The 25,548-nt window shown below is 40.1% G+C and overlaps 3 protein-coding genes across 5 annotated transcripts; 2 read left to right on the forward strand and 1 right to left on the reverse strand.

Moving 5' to 3' along the window:
• The first annotated feature begins 1,415 nt into the window (after positions 1 to 1,415).
• LOC124391704 lies at positions 1,416 to 4,537 on the forward strand. Its single transcript, XM_046858452.1, has 2 exons — positions 1,416 to 1,862; positions 3,806 to 4,537. Exons 1-2 carry the CDS (start codon positions 1,416 to 1,418, stop codon positions 4,535 to 4,537), a joined length of 1,179 nt encoding a protein of 392 aa, XP_046714408.1.
• A 133-nt stretch (positions 4,538 to 4,670) lies between these two features.
• On the reverse strand, positions 4,671 to 10,277 carry hcn5 (hyperpolarization activated cyclic nucleotide-gated potassium channel 5). Its single transcript, XM_046856956.1, has 10 exons — positions 9,894 to 10,277; positions 9,387 to 9,573; positions 8,442 to 8,546; positions 7,771 to 7,908; positions 7,475 to 7,636; positions 6,123 to 6,216; positions 5,887 to 6,014; positions 5,633 to 5,779; positions 5,319 to 5,556; positions 4,671 to 5,160 (listed from the first exon to the last, which is right to left on the reverse strand). The coding sequence occupies exons 1-10, from the start codon at positions 10,073 to 10,075 to the stop codon at positions 4,994 to 4,996; spliced, it is 1,548 nt and encodes a 515-aa protein (XP_046712912.1). The 5' UTR covers positions 10,076 to 10,277; the 3' UTR covers positions 4,671 to 4,993.
• Positions 10,278 to 14,273: 3,996 nt separating this feature from the next.
• Positions 14,274 to 24,535, forward strand: rtel1 (regulator of telomere elongation helicase 1). Of its 3 annotated transcripts, XM_046858414.1 has the most exons (33): positions 14,276 to 14,555; positions 15,092 to 15,290; positions 15,404 to 15,497; positions 15,579 to 15,660; positions 15,817 to 15,877; positions 15,995 to 16,070; positions 16,271 to 16,355; positions 16,436 to 16,501; positions 16,688 to 16,841; positions 16,922 to 16,960; positions 17,045 to 17,123; positions 17,346 to 17,443; positions 17,553 to 17,608; positions 17,703 to 17,768; positions 18,102 to 18,183; positions 18,521 to 18,653; positions 18,740 to 18,853; positions 18,955 to 18,995; positions 19,088 to 19,173; positions 19,296 to 19,373; positions 19,677 to 19,754; positions 20,231 to 20,377; positions 20,605 to 20,720; positions 20,885 to 21,008; positions 21,101 to 21,281; positions 21,464 to 21,618; positions 21,701 to 21,796; positions 21,941 to 22,136; positions 22,756 to 22,893; positions 22,972 to 23,073; positions 23,162 to 23,383; positions 23,461 to 23,583; positions 24,067 to 24,535. In XM_046858414.1, exons 1-33 carry the CDS (start codon positions 14,454 to 14,456, stop codon positions 24,120 to 24,122), a joined length of 3,525 nt encoding a protein of 1,174 aa, XP_046714370.1. In that variant the 5' UTR covers positions 14,276 to 14,453; the 3' UTR covers positions 24,123 to 24,535. The 3 variants fall into 3 exon arrangements, with proteins under 3 accessions (XP_046714369.1, XP_046714368.1, XP_046714370.1); XM_046858413.1 differs by having other exon boundaries at positions 14,274 to 14,555; positions 15,404 to 15,660; positions 22,972 to 23,037; XM_046858412.1 differs by having other exon boundaries at positions 14,275 to 14,555; positions 15,404 to 15,660.
• Positions 24,536 to 25,548: the final 1,013 nt, after the last annotated feature.

Below are 25,548 nucleotides of genomic sequence, written 5' to 3' on the forward strand. Positions count from 1 at the left end.
CATGTTGGGAAATTGTTTTTTGAGATATTAACACACACAATCTGATTATATAAAAAAACTCTTTTTAATGATCAATGCTACTCCATTATTATTCTTTTAGTTAATGAAGTTATTTTGGTGCATTTCGCTGCGTTTTTGACACCACTCAGATTTATAAAAATAAGCTGATTTATGATCAGAATGTCGTTGCCACACACAGGGCATCTCCTCTTTCATGGTTAATCATATTCTGTTTAAAAATATTTATTAGGAGCTATATGTACATTATATGTGCCACTCATTGGAGAATCTGGCACCAAATATTGCACATGATTCCACTAAAGGAATCATTTGAGAAACATCCAATTAACACACACAGCCGCACTTATAGTGTATTTAACAATTCGTGGCATGTTTTGTGTTGTTTATATTTGATAGATTATTACTGTGTTACTGTAACTGCACTTTCCAGTCATTACACTTGCATTAAACTGTGTCAAGACGCCAAATAATGTTCTTTAAAGCAGGTGTGAGTGGACTTTGCCATGCAATTAAAACCCATTAGACTCCATCATTCATTAACTAAGTCAACCTCTTGCAGAAGCCTGAGAGCAGAACAAAATTTCAGCACCAGCATTTGAGGAAAACCCGCCTCACCTGCCTGACACAAGTAGACCTTTTTGGTTCATTTGATTTTCTTTTCCTTTCTTTTTAAAAGAGCATAGCTTATACAGAGCAAAGATAACAGAGCTCAAACAGTAAAATCCTAAGACACCAATTTTTTTTTTTTGTCTATAGATTCTCTAACAATCTTCAAACATACACTATGCTGGCAAAAGTTTTTGGACACCTGACCTTTCCAAAAATATGTGTCAGAGGCACACAACTGTATCAGATGTCTTTGGAAGCTGTGGCATGAAATTCTCCTTTCACTCTAACAAACCTGTTCCAGCATGAGACAAAGTGCACAAAGTCAGCTTCATGAAGATCTGCTTTCCATGGGAGTGTAAGGTCACCTGCTATAGAGATCCAACCCTATGCACCCCAGGCCTCCTCACCTTTTCACCTACATTAGTACCTGACTTTACTAACACCCATGTAGCTGAACGAATCTCCACAAAATATAGAGGAACATCTTCTCAGAAGAGTAAAGCTTATTATATCAGCAAATGTGGACTAAATGTGGAGTCCACAAACTTTGGTCCATATAGTATATGCATGTTAAGTCAGATAATCTCCCAAGCAATTAATTCACACAATCTCCAAAGCCCCGATGTTGTTTGAAATGTAAATGTCATTTGAAGGGCAGCTAAAGAAAAAAAAATTTTATCAAATCCTTATTTGTACTAGTGAGGGAGTATAAATTCAGGAGCCAAAGTGAAGGTTATTTCACACCTCATTTCATCTGCACATCGCCCATCGCTCTTGTCAAAACCATGGCACTTTTTGGGAAAGTTCTAGAACCTGTGGGGTTCATGCAGACCATGCGCGTTCTCGTCGAGGGAATCTGCTCGTATCTGAGTGGCAGTGCGACTTCCGACGATTTGGACCTGGTGAAGAAGAATTTGGACCACATCGATCACGAACTCAGCTCCACTGGACCAGGTCTGCTGAGCGATGAGGAGGTCCACTGTCTTGAATATGACTTGGCTGTGGTGTACAATCAGCTCGGAGCGTCAGTGAGAGCCCAAGCGGAGTTCACAAAGCGTGAAAAAGAAGTGTTTCTGAGCTTCGTTCAGGAGTACAGACTGGAGCGGCAGCTGACGGCGCTGTACAGTCGTATGATGGGCATCTCGGTGCTGACTGATCAGCCGACCCTGCTGGAGAAGCTTGTTCTTAATCGCAAACCCAGGCGCTGGGAGATTAAAGCATTTTGTGTCAAGGTATGCAGTCTTTGGTTGAAGGTGGAAGGTTATTTATTTTTATATTGTTTTTAATCCATTTGCTTTATCCTGGTCAGTATCTCAGTGGTTCTAAAGCCTATCCAACATGAGTACAGGAGGAAGGAATACACCTTGGATGGAACACCAGGGCTTCAACAATACTTATTTATACACTCGTTCACATTCATTTTAACATTGACATTTTTGTGATGTAGGAGGAAACCTGAGGACCTGGAGGAAACCCAGAGAATATGTATAAAACCTGAGATCATAAATTTAGTAATAGTAACTTCTGCAGCCGTTTGTACAACATCTACAGTGCGCTAGATTTCAATCCTCGTACCATTTAAACATGTGAAAATTCTGCTTAAAAACCTTATGTAGTGATTCGTTGATGACGTTACTGTACGGGCGAGTATGCACGTTTCCCAGGCACAATATTTGCAAGCAAGATAACCTTGATAGTAATACACAGAGTTGTAAAAAACAAAGTAAATGTCAGTCATGAAAAACAAAGAACAAAGCAAAGACATCTGATAACATCAGCTGATAATTCACTCAGGAACCACGTTGACCTTTATAGCACAAATTCCCACACAGGGGTAAAGCGAACAACCTGGAACTATACGGTTCTCCATGGAAGACTGGGCTTGTAACAGATAGTCTGTTCATCTTTATCATGGAGATAATAACAGTAGTCCTGAATCTCTTCAACTGCAAGTTAGGAGATGCTTGTGAAGGATCTTCTTATACATCCAGATCCTTTATTTAAAAAAAATTTATATCACACAATGTCTTTTATTTATATCTCAGGTTTTCAAAAAAGTCAATGGCCATCTTCAATGCATTCTATTTATCTCTACCTAGTATAACCAATCATGATCTTCCATAGAATATAGTAGTAGTTAGAAGAATTAATGATGCCACCACAGGAGCCGTGAAGCATCACCGATCCACCACCATATTAGCAATGGGTTATGAGGAACAGATTTTCCTGTGGCTCTGGAGACAAATAAATTGTACTTGTTTACTCTTCCTGTTTGCATCTGATGTTTGCATTTCTTTAATCAATGAAGTGGAACATCTGAATACATTTGAGGAAGCAGCTGAGCACATGAGCTTCTGAATTGTGTCTGAAAACCTTCACACAGAATTTCCACTGACTCAGCACAATGTTTTTCTATCGATATTTGTGATTTTTTTCCCCCTTTCCTACCTAAATTCTGGTTTATGTAAATGTTTACTTTTTTTATTTTATTATATACGATGAAGGCAAAAGTTTTTGGACACCTGAGCATAAGATTGGTGTGCTATTTGGACGTCTCATTTCATATGTAATCCTTTCTTTCTACTTGTCGAAATAAACTCCACTCTTTTAGGAAGACGTTCCACTAGATTTTATGGGGATTTGGAATTGAGGGTGCAGTCAGAGAACATCAGGTGTCCCAATATTTTTGTGGATTTTTAACATTTTTGTGAATTTTTAACAAACATTTGGTGGATTTTTAACATTAATAGCAGACACTTTCAGCTACAGGATTAAGGGCCTTGCTTAAGGGCCCAGGAGTGGCAGCTTGGTGTGATTGGGATTTGAACTCACAACCACTAAGCAACCAACTCCCCCTATTTTCACAGACAGGTAAAAAAAGATGCACGTGATTGATACAATTAGAATTTATGGTGATGTAGGGACTCAGTAGTGAAAAGTTTGAGTTGCATATTAGAAGGTTGTGTGTTCAAATCCCAGCACCACCAAAGTAGCATTTAGGAAATGTACTGGATCATGTGGATATTTTATGATAGATATTACAGAATTTAACTGTGAATGTGTTTTACTGTAAAAACAAAAATAATAGTGAAATGTAAGTGTGTGTGTGTGTGTGTGTGTGTGTGTGTGTGTGTGTGTGTGTGTTGAATTTAACCCAGTATTTTTTGCATTGCAGGTGAACTTTGTGCTTGGGACAGGCCTGTTGTGCCTTTTTGTAGAGGCGTCTTTGACAGGAAGAGACCAGGCTCTCCTAATAAAGACCTGGTCAGACAGGATGGCAGCCTTGTACAGGAAAATGAAATCCACCGGTGGGCTCTGTTCAGGGTACTTCAAAGAGCAGGCTGAAGATGATGTCAAGAAGCAGATCCTGGAGGTTCGTTGGAGCACACACAGCCCAGAGCAGCAAGCTGCAGAAATCCTGAAAAGTTTAGAGCGTAATTATGACTGGCTGCACTGGGCTGTAATGGTGCACCCTCCCGTGGCGTGTTGGAAGGAAGCCGCTCTTGAGGGCCAGGAGGAACCCGAAGAGCAGAACGGCTGTCCAAACCGGGAGCACTTCATCTCTGTTTTCTCAGAGGCTTCCAATTCCAATGTCGTGGCCTGTCACAGAGACACGCCGTCTTCCCTGGATAAATCTCGCATCCATCAGCTGATAGTCGACCTGGAATGGAAGATCCCAAACCCCCCTCCTGAAATTTACGCAGCTATAGAAGAAGATCCAGGGAAAGCTAGATTATATCTGGCCAACCGGATGCTGAAGAAGCTGCAGGAAGGGCTTGGGACAAGCGTCGCTGTCTATGTGGTGCCTGGAAAAATGGAGATGAAGTGCAACTTTCCCCAGGCTTCATATTACCAATATGAATATAAACACAGGCTGGCATCTGGAACTGTTTGTGTGTTCGGGTAGAAGACCAGATTCGATCTATAGGTTTCATTTTAACAAGCATTTATTGATATGTATCGAGAAATCGAACAATCAGGTCTCTGAATCGGGGGTTGATTAGTCGTGCGTGTTAGGCATGGAAACACTGTATTCATTATTATGAGTTGAATTACAATTTATTCACATGCAACAAATGTATACATATATGTGAATTTTACACTTTTGGCATCAATAAAAGTGAACCGTGTAAAGTTCAGACCTAACGAGTACTGTTTATTACCACAAAGTTAAAAAATGCAAAAAAAATCCTTCAAATAATCAAATAATCATTACTGTAAATGATAAATTTTAAATATCTTGAGTAAATCTTAGTTATTATAAACTCCGGTGTCCACAAACCTTCGTCCATATAGTGTACCATGATGTGATGTGATGAATGGGGAATCCCCCTAGTGTAAACCTCAGACACCTCTGAAGACATCAGATGAAATTGATGGTCTCCTTCATTGCTCTCTTCATGTCCTTCATAACTTCTGGGAAGTCTTCAAGCACTTTATAGAAGCGGTTCGCAGACAGAGAAAAGAGCTGGCAGATAGTCTGAGCTCGAACTGTTGCCAGATGTTTGCCTCTGGTGATCAGACACGTATCTAGATAAAGGATATGGTTTATAAAGAAGGATGTGTGTATATATGGATATAATAAATTATTGAAATAGATTTTTCTCATGTTCTCGTAGTGAAATTCTCCCATAGCTTCCAAAAAAGTGCCATAAATTATGCATCTTTAATGAGAGCTTCATACTGACCTCCGAAGTAGCCTCCATCACACAGCTCCGTCTGAGAATCCTCCGTCTCCACGACGACCTGCCCACACTCGATGAAGAACATCCGATCGCCGGGGGCGTTTCGATACACGATGACGTCGTCCTCCTGAAAAACTTCGTATTGCAGATGGAAAAGGATGGCGTTGATGAAGTTTATTTCACAGGTGCGAAAGATGGGGACCCTCCTCACGAGGCCCGAGCACATGATCATCAAAATCTCCTTTCAGAACGACAAAAACAAGTTGAGAATATCGAAATGTCCAGTAGGGTTTATAATGAAAACTGAACTGACTGACCTCCTTAATAGAAGAAGACACCCAGTTCAGAACGTCCTTCTCGTCATACCACTTCCCCCCGTAGCGAGCCTGAAAGTAATTACTGACGCGAATACGCAGCTCTTTGGGGAGCTTCATGGAGGTCATATAATCTTCCAGATGATTCAACTACAACACGGACGTATATATACACACACACACACACACACACGTCATTCCTGGAAAAACCTCTGGATTTCCGCTCGTCCCTTGAAATAGACTGTCTTTTGTTTCACCTTGTTCTTGTACGCTTTTGCTGTGAGGTCTGCGTCAGTCATCAGGGCCACTGTGTTGGCAACCAGCACTGTGTACATTATAGCTCCTGACATAATGCTGGTCATGACAATCCACAACTCGACCTCATCTCAAGTGACAAGAACAACATGAAAACACAAACAAATATTCTCATTCAACGCTTAGAAAAAAAATGAGAATGATCCTAATTTAGTGTTCATTTTTATTTATTTTTTACTTGTGGGCGCGTCGGAGGAGCCGTACGATATCGCCGTCATATGCGAGAGCGCACGAAAGACCCCGAAGGAATATTTCTCTCCCACCGAAGCGTTCTGAAAAATAACAGTGTACATTTAATGAATACAGATTAAAAACAAATCAAAGTTCATTATATTACGAGGTGAAATGTTTATTATTAGGAGTCATTGTGTCAAAAATTTGGCACAAAATTTCTCCTAATGATCTAGAAGTAATGGTGACAAGGAAAAACTCCACGAGACTTCATGAGGATGAAAGCTTGAGAGGAACCAGACAAGAAATGACAAGAAAACAGATTTCTATGCAAACTCCACAGTATTTACAGCATCTTGCAATTTTGTAAAAAATGTCTGCAGGTTTGGGTTCGAATTGCGTCATGTGACATCATTAAGTCGTGCATTTAACCAAATCGTGGTTCATAAAGGCATCTTTTCCTAAACACTGTATACAATATCTCCTTCACTGCACTATGCATGACCACTGTACTCATTGTATATAATCCCTTTTCAATTTTTCCCATTTATTTATCATTATTTATTTATATCTATTGTATATCACAGCCTTCCAACCTGTACATATGTAAATATTTTACACTACTACACTTCTGGTTAGCTGCTAACTGTATTTCGTTGCCTTGTAGCATAGCATGTGCAATAACAAAGTTGAATCTAATCTAATCTAATCTCATTAAAAATCACTGTCCTTTGTATTGTATTTGGAAAAGGATGACGTTGATGAAGTTTATTTCACAATTGTGAAAAATGGGGATCGTCCTCACGAGGCTCGAACACATGATCATCAAAAACTCCTTTCAGAACAGCAAAACAATTTAAATATGGATTCAGGGGGTTTATAATGAGAAGTCAAATGTCTGAACGCTGCCTCCTTGTTGAATGGACGTTCAGTGTTGAGGATGAAGATGGGGTTTTTTTTTGTCTGGTTCCTTTTAAGGTTTGTCATGAAGTCTCATGGAGTTTTTAACTTCACCACAGTCTCCACTGAATCTCTCATTAGGGATCATTTTAGAATTATAAGGAACACATTTTTCGCCTGAAACAGTCTGAAGAGTTTACACCCAATCGTGTGGAAACCAGAGGAGAATAAATCATTCTTTGCACCCATGGTGAGGAGAAAAGCATCTCAGAATGAAGATTGTGGAGGACGGGCTACATTAGAAGAAAAGAGCAGGAGGCTACAAAGGTCTTCACTCTTTCTTTGGATTACATTTTATTTTGTTATCTTAAATTTCTTATGGTGCTTTAACACTTTAGATGCCTGAGTCTGGATTTTCTTTCTTATTTTGACAAGTTCTTTAGCAACCTTTCGTATTACCATGAGATTTTCTCGCTGGACCCAGCAATCCGATGGAAACTCTTCAAGCATCGGGACAAAATACTGCACACAGCCATTCCAGTGGCACAGCAAAAAAATCATCATGAACAATGACAGGATTCTGAACACGACCCGAACCACCTCCAGGTTGGCGTTCGATACCTAGTGAGCAAACAAATCTAAAATCAGGTTAAATAACATGTGCTGCATATACAGTATACTGTACTGAGGACATCATGATGCTAACATGCAGTCTGAACTAGAACATCTACAAAGCCAGACATAAATCATCTCACTTTCTCCACTTCGTTAAAGAAGCGCACCAGGCGAGAGACGCGCAGCAGACGCACCAGGCTGAGGATCCGCACGAACATGAGGATACGCACCATTTTGCTGGCTTTTGATGACGGAGAATCGCCTTGATACTGCAGATCCTGGAAAAATCAGCAGTATTGAAGATTAGTTCCCACACAGTGTACACTATATGCGCAAAAGAATTGGGACAGCTGACCTTTCCTGCCATATGTGGTTCTTCTCTCCAAACTGTTAACACAAAGTTGAAGGCACACAAAGCAAGGTCCATTAAGATCTGCTTTGCTTAGTTTGGAGAGAAAGATCTCCCTCTATGGAATGGCCTGCTTTAGAGTTCTGATCTCAACCTACTGAACATCTTTGAGATGAATGTGAACGCTGAATGTGAAGGCCTCCTCACCTTCTCACCCACATCAGTACCTGACTTTACTACCACACGTGTCTGATGAACACATATGTGTACAAGCACACTCCAAAATTTAGTAGAACATGTTCCTGGAAGAGCGGAGGAAACAATAAGAGCAAATTGGTACTAAATGTGAATGCGTCGCTCAAAAAGCACATACTGTACTTATGACCAGGTGTCCACAAACTTTTGGAAATATAGTATATGTTCCTTTTCTGCTGTAGGTGAAAGATGACTCTGAGATCTTACCGCAATTAGAAGGATGTAACCCACTGGAAAGGCTGCGATCATATCGGGTATAAACCAACTCTTTAAATAATTTTGTCGAATGGATTTCAGGTCGAGAATTGCCCCCTGTGCAGGAGAAGGAAGAGAGAAGACATTTCCAGCTTGTCTAAGCTTGACAGTGTACACATTTCTATCACAGATGAAGCACATTTTAACAGCAGGATTCGAAATAATAGTAAAAATCTCCATATACTGTACATCATCAGCATATTCCAATATTGTACGCCACAGAGTAGTAAAAAATGCACAACAAAAAACAACACACAAATACAAAACAAACACAGTGTAAGTATTTAAAACTGTGCATTCTGATTAAAAAGTCAACATTTTTACATTAAAATATAATTTATTGGACATTAAATCATTGGAATTATCCACCGGTGCATCATTAAACCATAGTTTGCATCTTTAATAAATGTATATCCTTGTCACAACCATATCTCATTGTACATGTTATGTATAAATGCTTCATATATAAGTGTATAACAATATTATAATGTTATGAATAAAGCTATATATATTAAACGTTCCCCTCTTGAACTGTTCAACACTTTTCCCGCATCTCTGTGCACAAACTTAGCTATATAAAGATCTGCTTTCCATGGGTTAGAGTGGAAGATCTCCCTCTATAGAACTACATCAGTACATGACTTTACTAACTGGCTGAAGGAGCAAAACCACCACAAAATCTAGTGGAACATCTTCCCAGAAGAGTGGAGATTATCATACCAGCAGATTGAGACTAAATGTGGAATGGGATGGCATATCAATCTTATGATCAGGTGCTTACAAAACTTTGTGATGTGATGTGATGTGATGTGATGTGATGTGATGTGATGCGTTCAGGAAAACCTCAGACACCTTTGAAGACATCATATTATATCATGCAGATCTTTTTGCGTTTACCTGACTGTCCTCGGAAATGATCCCCATGCGAAAGTTGAGTCCCACGTCTACGAGGAACAGAGTATCTGAGAAGATATTAAATCCCTCCCAGCCCACTCCACCTTGTCCGTCTAAGAAAGCGATCTCTATCGGGATCCCAATGAGGTTCAGGAAGGTTATGGCCACCATGCACATTATATAGTAACTCCTGAATAACAACAACAACAACAACAACAACAAAATAAGTGTCGCAGTATCAGGGGGTTTTTCCATCACAAAATAAGTGAACTGTTATTACAGTTAAGGGTGGGACAGAGCTGTATGTGATGTTGATCTCCAGATGTTTTGTGATGGTAGAAATGTGCCACATGGCTCATTTACAGCTGGAAACTGCAGCCTTTTAAATGCATCTGCAAGTCCAGTAGGAAATTAACTATAAATACATTTCAAAGCTCTAATTAAAAGGAGCTATTTTGTGCCTCTGTATATGGAATGTATATTTTTTTATTTTGCCCATGCATACAGTACCTTAAAGGGCTGAACGGATGAATGACAAAGGATCCTTTTTCTTTTAGCCTGATACACTCCTTCTCCACGGCCACTTCGCTGCCATACACATAGAGAGACTGCCTGTTTAACTGGGGCAGCAGCAGATTTCTCCACGCGTCCCAGCTAAAGCATCGGTGGGTCCCAGGTGCTTGCTTTTCCATCTCTGCTCCCTGACTAAGCACGCTGATCACGAAACCACTTTTGACATCACCGCTCCCCTCTGGCAATTTTATTTCTGGACTTATTTTATGCTGATCTTGCCTTTCTTCCCTATTACTTGCCCACACAAACAGTAATTCTTTCAGCACTCTTGTTTCGGCCAAGTAGGGTAGCGAAGAGGATCGCAGGCACAAAAGTTTCCGTTCTCTTCTTCCCCTTCATCGCTGCTAGTCTCGACTCTCTCATCAACTATTCAGCATCTGCACATCATGTGCTCCTGAATACGGTACACCTGAAATGCAGTCTGGCTCGATGACAATATGGGGGGAGAGGTTCAATATCATGCCTATATATCATCTCCATGCACCAAACCTCGATAAGGTCCTAAAAATGTGCTGCACAAATAACGATTCACGTGATTAAGAGGCGATTATGAGAAAAATGAATCTCTTTTTGTGTTGGATTTTTTCTCTTTTTTTTAAAGGATATACTTTATTTTCAGTGAGACACACTGTCGAGTGTTAAATTACACACCTGATGTTTCGTGTCTGATTTCTTAGTAAATGCTCAGAGTGTCAAGACGCCGGTTTACGTTTCAGTGTGACGATGTAATGAAGCAGTTAAATGACCTTGAACACAATTGAGTGTCCTTAAAGAAGGGTTTTGAACTACAGAGACACAAATTAAGAGACAATTACATTGATGGCATTTGGCTTTACCCAAAGCAACTTATAACTAAACATTTGAGGTTTATGAGCCTTGCTAAGGGACCCAGCAGTGGTCACTTGGTGGTGCTGGAATTTGAATTCATGACCTTCTGATCCAAGGTCCAATGTTTTTCCAAGGTGCAAGTTCTTCATCCATTTCTTCCTTGATTGCACCAGATGGTGTGCTAAAGTAAAAAAATATGTGGTGGAAACCCCTTAACCCTGTTGGACATTGGAGGTCAGGAGGACTCTGCTCAAATGTATAGAAGCGAAAAGGTATGTTCTTTTGGAGGCTGCTGAGAATCTACTAGAACCAGCAATGAGCTGCTTCCTACCATGGGCTGAATATCAGTCTCACCTTCACCTTCACTGTTTCCTCATGTATCAACCAGCACCTTTTGCCTGGTCTGGAGAACCAGGAGACAAAGCAAGCAAACATCCAATGACAGAAGTATCATCTGTCTATTTCATCCAGTACAGATGATCCGGCTTTTTAACAGGAAACGTATGTGAAATTCCCTTCAAGAAAGATTTGTCCTAGATTTATTGGACACTTTATAGTTTTGAGACAAATGAATCCTGTAGCGTGCAAAAATCTGGCTGCCAGCTAATTAGAAAATTGCACCCACTTTCCATATCACTGTACTTAAACAAGTTTTTCCATTCGCTTCATCTCTGACTGGACCTGAGCCACTGATGGAAATAGAGGAAGCACCAGACAACTGTGTTCTCACTGCAGGTGACAGGAAAACCTAATGATTATCTGAAGGTTATGGCACAAAAGAGAGTTCCTGATTCTGAACAAAGAACAATCTGGACAATGGAAATACATATCATCCAGACCAAAACAAAAGGCATGTTACTGGGTGGCATGGCATCAAGAACTTAAGTCAATTTTAAGTTGTTCTGTGTATGAACTCGACTTTTCTCCTGGTTTGCATTTGTCAGTATTGACAGAAACCCACATTCTTGTCGACTTTCAGTTGACCTTGACACATTTTTGGATTTTAAAAAACAATTAATTAAGTAGGAACCAAATAAAGAACACAGTCCTGGATTATTTCTTTTAAATATAATATAAATCTTGCAATGGACTGTTAAATTAGTGATATCACATGATATCAGAAAGATTGCTCATACATTTACATTTATATTTACAGCATTTCTGATCATATGGTCAAGAACTCAAATCCCAGCAGTCATTCTGGATAAGGGTGTCTGCCAAATGCCATAAACATAAATGTGTGTGTGTGTGTGTGTGTGTGTGTGTGTGTGTGTGTGTGTGTGTGTTTCATCTGGAAACTTTCCCAGTACAGAAGAAGAAAGTCTGCAGCAGGGTGACAGCACCTCTTCTTCTCTCATCCACTTGCTCTTGCCAGATTTCAGGGTTTTTGTTGTTCCAGAGACTTCTCCAGGAACCCTCAGAGCAGGCTGGGAAGTAACGAAGTACAAATACTTTGTTATACAGAAGGCAGTAAGAAGTCTGGGATTAACGTGGATGAGACAGAGGGAGTCAGTGATGTAAACATGGGTGAGAACAGAGACATTCCTGATCACCTGATCATCATCATCTTTTCTCTGCTTGTGTTCTATATGGTGGATGTTCAACCTCGATACCTTAATTTAAAATTCTTTTGTATTAATATATCAATATGATGTGAGGTCCAGTTACCAGCGTGACACTAAAACAGTTAGTAGTAATGGCTACTTTTTACTTAAGTACGTCAGAGCCCAAACTTCTTTTAAAACATCAATATCTGTACTTCTAATTGATTAAAGGATGTATGTACTTTTGCCATCTCTGGAATACAGCCTAGGTATGATGCCAGGATTCATAGGCCACACACACACACACGCACGAATTGGTTGCAACCTGAGCTCAGGACTGAATCCCAGGCTCTGCAGCTGTGAAGCAGTGATGCCTGAAAAGCCTTCATATATTCTGGGACTCATTGGCTGAACCAGTTTATATAATAAACACACATAATAATTATATCTACATAATTCTAGACCTCACAAATGCCAGCAATGATCATATATATATAGAAAGAGAGAGCTGCTAAATGTAGAAATTGCGTAATAAGTACAGTCAGGATAATAAATGCCGTGTACATCACCCTCTAAAAATAGCATGGGAATTATGGATGGTTAGTAGCACCAGGAAACAAACAAACAAAAAAAAAAAAACAAGTAGGCAGCGGTGTATTATCTCGACCGTGACATCACAACCAGGTGAGAAAAATGCTGTTTAAGCAGATTAAAGAGCTGAAAACGGACTATTAGTAAAATGTGTTCAAGCCTGTTTCTGAGAATTTACAAGAACTCTCTGAGTAAACACAGTGCCAAGAGCAATTCATGAATAAACCTGGGGAATTTTCTGAAAGATTTATTTTTTTTATTTATGGGTGATGTCTTGCCAATGAGTATTATGATCTCTGGTGTAAATTAATGCAGAGGGAAATGTTATTGGTTGTACATGTACATGAAAAACAAACCGTAGGATAAAATAGACGTTTCATCCAATGTACTGGACTTTATAAAGAAAATGCGCTAGATATGTAATTTCTAGGGTGCGAGTATGGTCATATGCTCTCAAGGTCATGGGTTATGGGTCCCACATCAGGTGTCCAGCAGCAGTACAGGATGATATTGATGGCAGAAGATAACATTCAGGTGACAACCAGAACACCAATATCAACTGCATGAAAGAAAGGCCTGGAAATCTACTTCCGTGTCCTGCCATGAAAACTTTATGCTGCTAAGTCAGAGAGTTTTTACAGAGTAACCATGTTCCGACATCGACCGGGACATGGACATACTCTTTCATTTGCTTGTGAAATGTTTTGGCCCAATCGATCCTAAAGTGTCAGTACTTCCGGTACTGGTGATGTACGGAGACGATTGATTCTCACGTTAAAATATTGATCCTACCTGGGATCAATTCACTTAACATAGGAACTATTTCTTCTTCCATGGTGCCTCCGTTTATTGTACAATCAAGTCTTGGTTCTGTCATATATTTTGGCTTTGCTATGTCATCTGTAGATTCTTAAATCGTTTTTTGATCAGACGTTAAGTAAAAGAAGAAACTGGTTTAAAGGCGCAAACTTTCAATTTTCTGTAGCTCCTTCAAAAAAACATAAGAGGGGAAAGGAATGCAGTTTGTCGGAATAATCATGCTTTTTAAATAAATGATTATATAATCAATAATGTCTGGTATCAATATAAACTGTTATTGAAATTCTTTGGTATTTGAAGTGGTATTGTTTGGTCTGATTCCTCCCATTTCTCTTTATTTGGTTTAATGGCTCCTTGTGCGATTTTTAGGATTAAAATGCAGTAAATATTATCAGGGAATATTTTTAATTCAGGGTTTGCAACAGGAATTTGTTAATCTACTTCCGGGTTTTTTGGGCGCAGATCTGCAGCCTCATGCCCGGGTACGGTGTAATTTTGCACTGTGGCCTGTAGGGGGCAGTCGCGTACATTTAAACGCTTAAACAAAAACACGAAGAAAAGTGGCGCGGCGTGAATAAACACAGGGCGGCCGGTAACGCAGGGGTTTGGGGTGTAATTGAACTTGGAGTAAATGTGTTTAAATGAACTTGAATCGTAATTAAATAGAGTGGAAATGTTTAATTGAGGTGTGTGGTGCAGTTCTACTGATTACAGGATGCCTTCTCTTACTTTAAATGGAGTTACAGTGGAGTTTCCTTTCACTCCTTATTCATGTCAGACGGATTACATGAGCAAAGTGATCGAGTGTCTGCAAAATGTACGTAATGACACTCTTTCTATATTATCCTTTCTTTCTATTTGTAAACACCTTAAAATGTGGACTGCAACCTGCCCTGGAAAGCCATCAAACCAATACAATTGAGGTGAATTCATGAATCAATAGGAAATGTGATTAAATGTGGGCCTGAGTGAGCAGTTAGTTTCATTCATACAGTTTTCCATGTGGAATGTCTGTGTATGCATGTACATTTTTTCCTGAGACCCAAAACCTGTTCCAGCATTTCAATACCCCTGTGCACAAAGCCAGCTCTGTGAAGATCCTCTTCACATGGGTTGTAGAGGAAGATCTGCTATCGAACACTTTTGGGATGAATTTTTCATGCTGGCTGCATCCCAGGCCTCCTCACTTCATCATTACATGACCTTGTCTGAATGGGCACAAATCAACACGTGATCTAAAAATGGGGTCTAATTGTGAATTGGGATGCTCAAAATGCTTATAGTCAGGTGTGCACAAACTTTTGTGCAGTATCATGTACCTTGAAGTGTTTGTGATATTCTCTCACTTTCTAGAAAGTCAATGGAGTGCTCGAGAGTCCGACCGGTACAGGGAAGACGTTGTGTCTGCTCTGCGCGACGCTCGGCTGGAGAGCGTATTTTAAAGACTCCATATCTGCCAGGAAGATCGCCGAAAGGATGGGAGGTGCAGAGCTTTTCCCCGACAGGCCCGTGTCGTCTTGGGGAACGTCAGCGACCGATGGTGAAACAACCGGTACGGAGGAGTTTCAAGTTCGTGCGGCTGTGTAGTCCATTTTGTATGTTGTCTTGACTGTTCTGAATATCATGTGCTGGTTAATGATGTAGAATGATCTCCTCTCATTGCAGCATATTACACAGACATCCCCAAAATCATCTACGCATCGAGGACGCATTCTCAGCTGACCCAGGTCATCAGCGAGCTCAAGAACACCACGTACAGGTCGGAACGCTGTCAGAAAGTGTTTTTATTCACTTTCTGGGAAATCTATTTAGTGTGTTTTACTCTAAAATTGGATTATAGGCCGAAGATTTGCGTTCTGGGCTCCAGGGAACAGCTGTGCATCAACCAGGAGGTCATGAAGCAGGAAAGCAATCATGTTAAGGTACAAGCTCATGGTTACAGCAAAGGATCTGTTCGATCTAATAGAGATTTCAGATCAATTTAAGTGAGTTCATTATCCTGTATGTTCCACATTACACAGGATGAACCTGCTCTCGTTTTCCTTTATTGTATTATAATTTCTTCTCTTCTACTGCAGGTCCACATGTGTCGAGCAAAGGTCTCCTCTCGCTCCTGTCTTTTCTACAATAATGTTGATGGTATGAATCGTCATATTGGAGTTTTATCAGCGAGATATGTTGAGCAAAGTGTGTGTGAGTGTGTGTGTGTGTGTGTGTGAGAGAGTGTGTGTAAATTCTTCTCGCTGTTGTTTTTAGAGAAAAGTACCGACAAGGACATCGTGAATTCCATCTTAGATGTTGAAGATCTTGTCAAAACGGGAAAAAAGCAAAGGTGCATCTTTCTTTTCCTGAACTGAATCTTATACCACAGTGTAGTGTCTTGTGTGTGTGTGTGTGTATATATAATTTGCGTCTAGCAGAACGGTGAAAACTCCAGCACTGTCCAAATACTTATGTTCCTGTCTCTTCTATATCTATATCTCCAGTACAGTGAAGGTATTTTGCTCCTCTGAAGCTGTTTTTATTTTTCAGGGTGTGTCCGTATTACTTATCTCGCTCTCTGAAGCAGCACGCTGACCTCATCTTCATGCCCTACAACTACCTTCTGGATCCAAAGGTAAGGAGGGATTTCACTTTTTTTTTCCTTTCATCAGAAAAGATGTGAGGAACCTGACGAGAACTGAATTTGTCCTCCAGAGTCGCCGAGCTCACAACATCGAGCTCAAAGGAGCCGTGGTCATTTTCGATGAAGCACATAATGTGGTGAGGATTTCTGTGTGTCTGGTTGTCTGGTTGTCTGTCTGATTGGCCGTCTGGCTGTCTGGTTGTCCGTCTGATTGGCCGTCTGGCTGTCTGGTTGTCCGTCTGGCTGCATGTCAATTCATTATTTCTTCACTAAATCTTCTGCATTACTTCTAACCTTAGAGATGACCTTCCTACCTTTCACAGGAGAAGATGTGTGAAGAGTCTACCTCCTTTGACCTGACTCCTTACGATCTAACGTCAGCCATCGACGTTGTGGACAAGCTGCTGAGGGAGCAGGCCTCTGATATCGGCAAAGGAGAATCTTCAGAGGATTACGGCGGGGAATCTTTTAGCTCAGGTTCCGTTAATGACTGTGTGAAACTTATTTCAGCTCCACGTCCAAGTGATTAATTTGTTCATTTGTGACTCCTTATGCAGGTCTGAACCTGGACATCACCACTATCGCTAAAATAAAACGTGAGTAACGAATAAATACGATGATGATGGATTCGGCAATGAGACTTCCTGTGTCACTTCTATCTCTCTTTTATTGTCGTGTAGAAATTTTAATGGACCTGGAGATCACTGTAAACAGCTTTGAGATGCCTTCTAATAACCAGGGGATTACCAAGCCTGGAAGGTGTGTCTGTTTCTGCCTTGGATTTTTATTTATTTATTTTTTAAACCTATCAATAAAATTAATTTCTGCCACTGTAACCATGTCGATAGACTTAACTGCACCATTAACTCTAACATGAATGCACACTCAAGATCCCAAATTAACATCGGACTCACTAATAAAACATAATCATTCAGGTAACACACCTTTTTCCTTCTCTCCGTCTCTTTCTTTCACTCTTAGCTTTATTTACGAGCTTTTCCAGAAAGCCCATGTGACCTATGACACCAAGACTGCGATCGTAGAGGCGATGGAGCAGATCACAGGATATATGGCAGCCAGTAGGTATCACCTACTCGTCTGGTGCTCATGGGATCTTCAAGTTCATGAGCTCAATTCTGTGTTATTTTTATCTTATGTAAACTAACACAACTTCACTGTTGATCTCAGAGCCGGGGATTTTTCTCAACACCAGCGGCCTGCAAAAAGTCGCAGATATTATACAAGTAAATTAATTATCTTTTTAATAATCATCTTCTTTGATTTCATCTTTTTTTGGATGACTTACTTTTTTTATTATTTGTCTTCTGATGCGATTAGCTGGTGTTTGCTGTGGAACCAGCAGAGGGCGCCGTGCACAAGGGGAACGCCATGCACCAGTTCAAGGTCCGTGAGGTTTATTATCAGTATTATCAGTGTTATAACTTTTCTACATGAATACATTAGCATAAATAACCAGAATTTATCTTTGGATGCAAAAATTATTAAATGTGCATTAGGACCGGTTTGGTTTGACAATTTCACTGTAATTCCATTCTATTACGTTCCATCGTTCTATATATTTTTCTTTCATTTTGGAGTTTATTTGATCCTTTTTTTGTTTTTTTAATGTCACTGATCAGTTGTAAAAAAGTATTTATTTGCATGTTGCACCGTATACGGTTTTATAAGTGACAAAAAAATTAGGTCATTTTTAATTAAAAAAAGTGGTCGTTTCAGGTTCACATTCATCCAGATGTGAGCAGTTTCAAGAAAAAGCAGAGCGTCGATCTGTGGGCGTCGTCCTCCACAAGAAAGCAAGGTACACGCATTTATCTCTCCGAAAAAACACGCTACTCTCTTGGCATGTTTGTTACGGATTTTCTGTAATGTAATTGATATTTATTTATTAATTGATTTTGAGATTCTTTTGTATAATACAGTATTATAATTTATTTTATATATTTAAATAATCATAAATAATTTATTATTTCATTGATGGGAAATTTACATATTGAGATTTTTTTGGTTTATTTTTTACTAAAATGTATAGTAGTCATAAAATTTTTATGGATTATTCAAATGCAACTTTGTGTGTGTGTGTGTGTGTGTGTGTGTGTGTGTGTGTGTGTGTGTGTGTGTGTGTGTGTGAGAAACAGGGAATGTGCTGAGTTACTGGTGTTTCTCTCCGGGATTCAGCATGCAGGATCTCCTCAGGCAGGAAGTGCGCTGCATCATCTTGACCAGCGGAACCCTGTCGCCTCTTTCATCCTTCACCTGTGAAATGCAGATGTAGGTTCTCCCACAGTTTTTCCTTTACATTAAAACTTCAGCATTGAAGATCTGTAGCTCAAGCAGATGATCTCTCCTTTTTATAGCCCATTTCCGGTGAGTCTGGAGAACCCTCACGTTATCCAGAAGGACCAGATCTTCGTCAGTATTATCGATAAAGGGCCAGACGGCGTGCAGCTCAGCACAGCTTTCGACAGGAGGTGTGTTTCAGACAGGATTTAGGCTTTTTTGTTCCTATGAGCAGAAGTAAAAATTAAAAATCTTCTATTTTTGGTATAAAAATGTGTCACTTTCTTTGAAGGTTTGTTCCAGAGAACATGGCATCTTTGGGAAATACTATTGGTAAGAGATGTGTAAATCATTTTCAACATATTACTAACACACACACACACACACTCTGGTTTTTTCTACAGTAATGTGCTTGTTCTTGACAGTAAATTTAAGTCGAGTGGTTCCACATGGCCTGCTGGTGTTTTTCCCTTCATACCCGGTGTTGGATAAAACACTGGAGTATTGGAAGGTGAGTACAATACTTTATATTAATTTTTTATAGAATTTGTTTTATTCAGAATTGCTTTCTTGTAAAAAAGGAAAAATCCGGACATTTTTGTACTTTGTGTTGTTCTTGTTTGCCTCCTCCAGGCCAGTGGTCATGTAGACCGCATTGAGTCCATGAAGCCCATGTTTGTCGAACCCAAAGGAAAAGGAACCTTCACAGAGGTAGGTTTCATGATGTTTATAATGATGTTTGTATACACTTAAGACTCCGTTTATATTTCGCTTTTCTTGACATAAAAGTCTGGTCAACCTTCTCACTTTAACGTCAGCTGGAGGACGATAACACAAAAAAATGCCTCCATCTCTCTTAAATATCCCACCATCAATAAAGGAACCATAGCTGAGCTAATCAGCTGCACAGATGTTTGGATTTACCTGTGAAAGTGATCTTGTGCATTCGTTATGTATTTATGTAACAGTGTTCTTGGTTCTTTGTAAATATAATGCACTTGTTCCTCTCTCCAGGTGATTGATGGCTTTTATGACAAGGTAAATGACTCCAAGTCAAACGGAGGAAGCTTCTTCGCTGTGTGTAGAGGAAAGGTAAAAAAACAAGATTTACACTATATATAATATGGCATTGATGACTAAACTCACACCTGAACTTCCAGCCAATCACAGTCCACTATTTACATCAGAACATCCAGTCAATCATAATGAACTATTCACACCTGAATTTCCAGCCAATCACAATCCTCTATTCACACCTGAACTTCCAGCCAATCACAATCCTCTATTCACACCTGAACTTCCAGCTAATCACAATGCACTATTCATACCTGAACTTCCAGCCAATCACAATCCTCTATTCACACCTGAACTTCCAGCCAATCACAATCCTCTATTCACACCTGAACTTCCAGCTAATGACAATGCACTATTCATACCTGAACTTCCAGCCAATCACAATCCTCTATTCACACCTGAACTTCCAGCCAATCACAATCCAGTATTTGCACTGACCAGGTTGTAATGTTAAATACCATTTACTGTAAATCATTCCACCGTTTGCTCCCAAGGTGAGTGAAGGGTTGGACTTTGCGGACACGTATGGGCGTGGTGTGATCATCACTGGCCTTCCCTACCCCCCGAGAATGGATCCCAAGGTGGTGCTGAAGATGCAATACTTGGATGAGATGTGCAGAAACAAAACCAGTGGTGTAAAGGTAGCATCTGCCATTAAATGACGTCTTTCGTTTTTTTCTATGTAGTTTTAGGTATAAATGTTTTTCTGCAGGACTCAATCTGTACCAAAACATTTTCATTTCCAGGAAAAGCCACATATTATACGATATTCCAGAGGCACGTGCGTGTTTAGTATCGATCCAATGCACGCCATTTACCATGTTCATCTCGCACGTATTCAGTCCTGCTCATGTGTCTGTGTGTTCAGTATCTGTCTGGGCAGGAGTGGTACAGACAGCAGGCGTCTCGTGCCGTGAACCAAGCTATCGGTCGAGTGATCCGTCACCGTGAGGATTACGGTGCCATCTTTCTCTGTGACTACAGGTCAGAGCTCGTAGTGTCTTTATGATTACCAACATTTATTAAGAACCGCAGACAAAAGGGTTAACCCTAACCCTAACTCTTTCTCTTGATTTGTGCTAAAAGTGTGTAAACTAGATGAAATGCAAGCCTGTCAAATAAACTTTCTTCTTCTTTGCTTCCTGTAGGTTCAAAAGTGGGAATGTACGTCAGCAGCTCCCGTCGTGGGTCAGACCTTATGTCCGAACCAATGAAAACTTCGGCGCTGTGGTTCGAGACGCTGCACAGTTTTTCCGAGTCGCACAAAAGCTTGTGAGCGTCACGTTTTAGATCATAACACGATCACTTATCTATTTCTGTTCTTGAATCCTAAATCATATTGTTGGTGGATTTGTGTGTATTAGAGGCCTGTGCCAGAGAAAAAGAAGTTGAAAGGTGTGGAGTGCGAGAGCCAGACAGCTAAAATCGCCAACCAGACGAGTCCAGGCTGCAGTCGTGGAGCTCAGAGTGCCTGGGACTGCAGTTCGTCTCTCAAAGCTAAAGGGTTCGACTCTCACGTGCCAAGTCTGAAGAAGAGGAAGCTGGGTAAGTCTGTGGTTTCTGAAAGTAGCAAGGCTGAATAATTCATTCATATCAATAGTAACAGTGAAAAAAAAACAGCAACTAAATCCAAATCTTACAAATATTCCCATGATAACCGAAAGATTATTATATCATATACATGCTGCATTGTCAAAACCCCATCTGAACTTGTTCCTCTGATCCAGGCGATCGTTGTGAGAGAGATGGGACATCCAGGATTTGTGTCCAGTACGAGATGGAGATGAGTTCCAGCAAGAAGAGACCATTGGGTCTGCTTGATGCTCTGGATAAAAGCGACCCCAATCAAGACGAGGATGATTCCTTGGTTGGGGAGGAGAAGGTGGGAGGGGAGAAAAGTCTGGATTTCTGGATTCATTTTGTTGGGATAAATGAACAATGTGCATTTTATTTTGTGAATGCAGGCCAGCCGCTTGTCCACGTTATCTCTACAGTATGATAAACGCCTGGATGATGAATCGAGGGGAGGGAAACGCAAACTGAGAGTAGTGCAAGAACGGGTAAATTCTTTCTTTTTTTTTTTCCTACTGTGCTCCGATGCTTACCGTTCATATAGAAATGTATTTAAAGGGTATGTTTTGGATTTTCAACAAACAAAAACATGTTTTGTTTCTGAACTAAATTTATCTTGCTGATCGTTTCAGAAACCCATAGACTCCAGCGCAGCAGGCAAAGGCAAGGCCTTTATGCTGGAGCTGAGGAGATGTTTAAGTCAGGAGAGCTACATGCAGATCATCAACACCCTGCAGACGTACAAGGCCACAGATAACTTCGAGGACTTTTTAGCAAAAACGACAGATATTCTCGTACAAGACCCAAATACACACAGTCTGCTGAGAGGTGTGTGTGTGGGAACGCGGACATTTGCACAAGGAATACTGACCAGTCCTAAAAAAGCCCAAGAAATTCTGACCAATCCCATCAATCCCCAAGGAATTCTGACCATACCCAGCACTCACTAAGGAATTCAAGCCAATCCCAGTACTCCTTTAAGAAAACTGACCAACCACAGCGCTCCTTATAGAATTCTGACCAATCCCAGCACTTCTTTTAGAATTCTGACCAATCCCAGCACTCCTTATAGAATTCTGACCAATCCCAGTACTCCTTATAGAATTCTGACCTATCCCAGCACTCCCTATAGACTTCTGACCAATCCCAGCACTCCTTATAGAATTCTGACCAATCCCAGCACTTCTTTTAGAATTCTGACCAATCCCAGCACTCCTTATAGAATTCTGACCAATCCCAGCACTCCTTATAGAATTGTGTCCAATCCCAGCACTCCTTATAGAATTGTGTCCAATCCCAGCACTCCTTATAGAATTGTGTCCAATCCCAGCACTCCTTATAGAATTCTGACCAATCTCAGCACTCCTTATTTACATCTGACTAATTCCAGCACTCCATATAGAATTCTGACCAATCCTTCTCCTGCACTTGTTGGTTTTGTTTATAGGAGTCTATCAGTTTGTTCGGCCGCACCACAAGAAGCAGTTTGACGAGCAGTGCCAGCTTCTTACAGGCAAAGGCTGCGGGTACAAGCCCGAGCACTCCATCTCCCGGCAGGAGAGAGCGTTACTCGTGAAACAAACAGGTATAACGTCTGATTAGTTTTCGATTTAATCCAGAGAGAGACACTTGGGTTTATACGAGATGTGATACGTTCTTACAGCCAAAGTGGAAACCGCTGAAACATGCACCATCGCCCAGTTAGACACAAACAAGCAGCTCAATCAAGGTGGATCTCATCTGGGGACGCATAACTTGTGTGGAAGTTGGTGTCGATTCCAAAACTTGTATTAATTTCCACTGATTTTAAATGTCTGAGAATATAAAAATAGCAAAGCATTTTCTTTTTACAGCGGATGCGAGTGTGAAGCATCAGAACCCACCACAGTCTGGAAAAGACAGTCCATTCAGCGCTTCCCTGCTGTCTGACATTAGAAAGGCTGTCGGTGCTGAGAAGACTGGTCTGCTTTTCTCAGCGTTGAAGGAGTACAGGCAAACTAACGATTACGAGCAGATGGTGTCGACAGTTGTGGGGCTGCTGACCGAGCGAGACGAAGACATCGCTCTTTTACAACGTGAGTCTTGGTTTCTCGGGGGCAATAACGGATCTACAGATGGATCATTGTTTCAGCTTTTCTTTTCTTTCTCTAAGGTTTAAGAGGGTTCATTCCAGTTCACCATCGTCAGCAGTTCTCCGAGATGTTAACTTCCTTGACTGGGAGCGTAATAGTGCCTTGCCAGGATTCTGAAGAGGGTTCAAGTCCACCTGTTTCAGGTACGTTATAAAATATACACTGTCCAGACAAACGTTTGTGGACATTAACAGATTTGTAAGAGCTTTTTGAACTTTTACACGTCTGGGAAGATCTTTTACTAGATTGTGTGGAGATTTGTGCTCATTCAGCCTCAAGGGTGTTAGTCAGGTACTGATGTAGATAAAGTGAGGAGGCTTGGGGTGCAGTTCAGAGCTGTATAGGGGGCCACTCAAAATCCTTCAGTCCAACCCATGTAAAGCAGATCTTTACGGAGCTGACTTTGTGCTTAGGAACATTGTCATGCTGGAACAGGTTTGGGTTTTGGAAAATTTCATGCTATACCACTGTGTCTCTAACTTTGTGTACCAGTTTGGGGAAGAACCACATATAGAAAAGTCAGGTGTCCCAATACCTTTGTTCATATTTACACAGTATAAATACTTGGTATGTACAAAGTTGCTGTAATGTGATTTTTTTTTTTTTTTTTTTTTGTCTCATTATAGTTTCACAGCTCTGTTCATCAAAATCACAAAGCAAGATATCTTCTTTCTTCTCCTGACTGAATCCCACAAGCAGCTCTTCCTGGCATTCCAATCTTCACTTGGACCATATTGGACATTTTTTAAAGAAATATAAAATGATTGTTTTTCCAAAAATAAATAAAAATATTTTTTTACTCATTTCTAAATATTTGTTTTACTTTTCACAGTAATTTGTGTGAGATGTGCAGAAATTCCAGCTGCTCTGTGTTTTTCTCTTTGTTACATCTATAAAATGTATTTAGATTGGTTTAAATCAGTTGATTAATACATATGCATTTATATACAGCTGAGGTGTTTATCTGTCCAGTTCAGGTTGAACCAATCTGATCATGCTTTTCTGATCTCTGTGCCTGTCCAATTTCCTTTTTGCATTAATTGTGTGGAACTCTGCAGAAATAATAATGAAATTAAAAAAGAGCATCCAGAATAATTTTTGTTTTTTATTGTTAATTATATGCATTCAGCTTCTACAACATGATTGGCTGATTGGATCATTGCATGAATAAGCAGCAGTACACGTCCTAAATTATTAATTAAAATTTGTCAGGTCACACTGACTTTAAAAATTATTTTTTAATTACAATAAGGAAGAAATCGATAAACCAAACACAATATGAAGTATACACTATCGAAGAGTGCAGAGTGCAAAGACAAACAAAAACGCGTTGGGTCTTTTTAAATATATAAAATTCATTAAAAAAAAGCTTAACATTTTTTAGTGATTTTATCTGTTCTGCATAAAAACCTGCCTCTGTATATCTCTATGGTACAATAAGCCAATGCTTAGTGTGAGATCATTTGAGTCGACTCACCAAGAAGATTTGGTTTAAGATTCAAATAATTTTGAATTACATTTTCCAACAGTTTGTTGTCTTCTGACGAGTAATTCTTCTAAATTCTCTTTCAGAAATTTGACCTTCTAATCCACAGAATAGCGTCATCAGTATTGTAGTGAACATAGACAAGTGCAGAAACCATCGATGGATGTGTAATGCACAATAAATATGAGGAGAAACCTTATAGTCAGGTAGTTTGGTGCTTGTGATGTGCGTTATTGTGTTTATGTTTATCCTTATAACACATCAAACCCTTTATTAGATTTTATTACATACAAAACAACGTTTACATGTTATTTCTTATCCACAGAGACCTGACGTGCTTGTGCGAGTCGACTCTTCATTTGGAAGAGTCGACTCGCACACTGTGACGTGCTTGTGCGAGTCGACTCTTCATCTGGGGGAGTCGACTCTTCCTGGAGTGTCATGGCGGATGTGAGCAGCTGAGAGAAGAAGGTACTACAGCAAACCAATTTTCACACGAACTGCAGTCCAGGAACGACTCAGTGTGAAGCTCCTCGTCATGTGTAGCTCATTCAGAATACATTTATTTAAATAAACACCGGATAGGAGACGTCTGGGTTTTGTTAGCAGGTAAATAGCTAAA

The sequence above is a fragment of the Silurus meridionalis genome, chromosome 9, assembly GCF_014805685.1.
Source record: "Silurus meridionalis isolate SWU-2019-XX chromosome 9, ASM1480568v1, whole genome shotgun sequence".
Taxonomy (NCBI): domain Eukaryota; kingdom Metazoa; phylum Chordata; class Actinopteri; order Siluriformes; family Siluridae; genus Silurus; species Silurus meridionalis.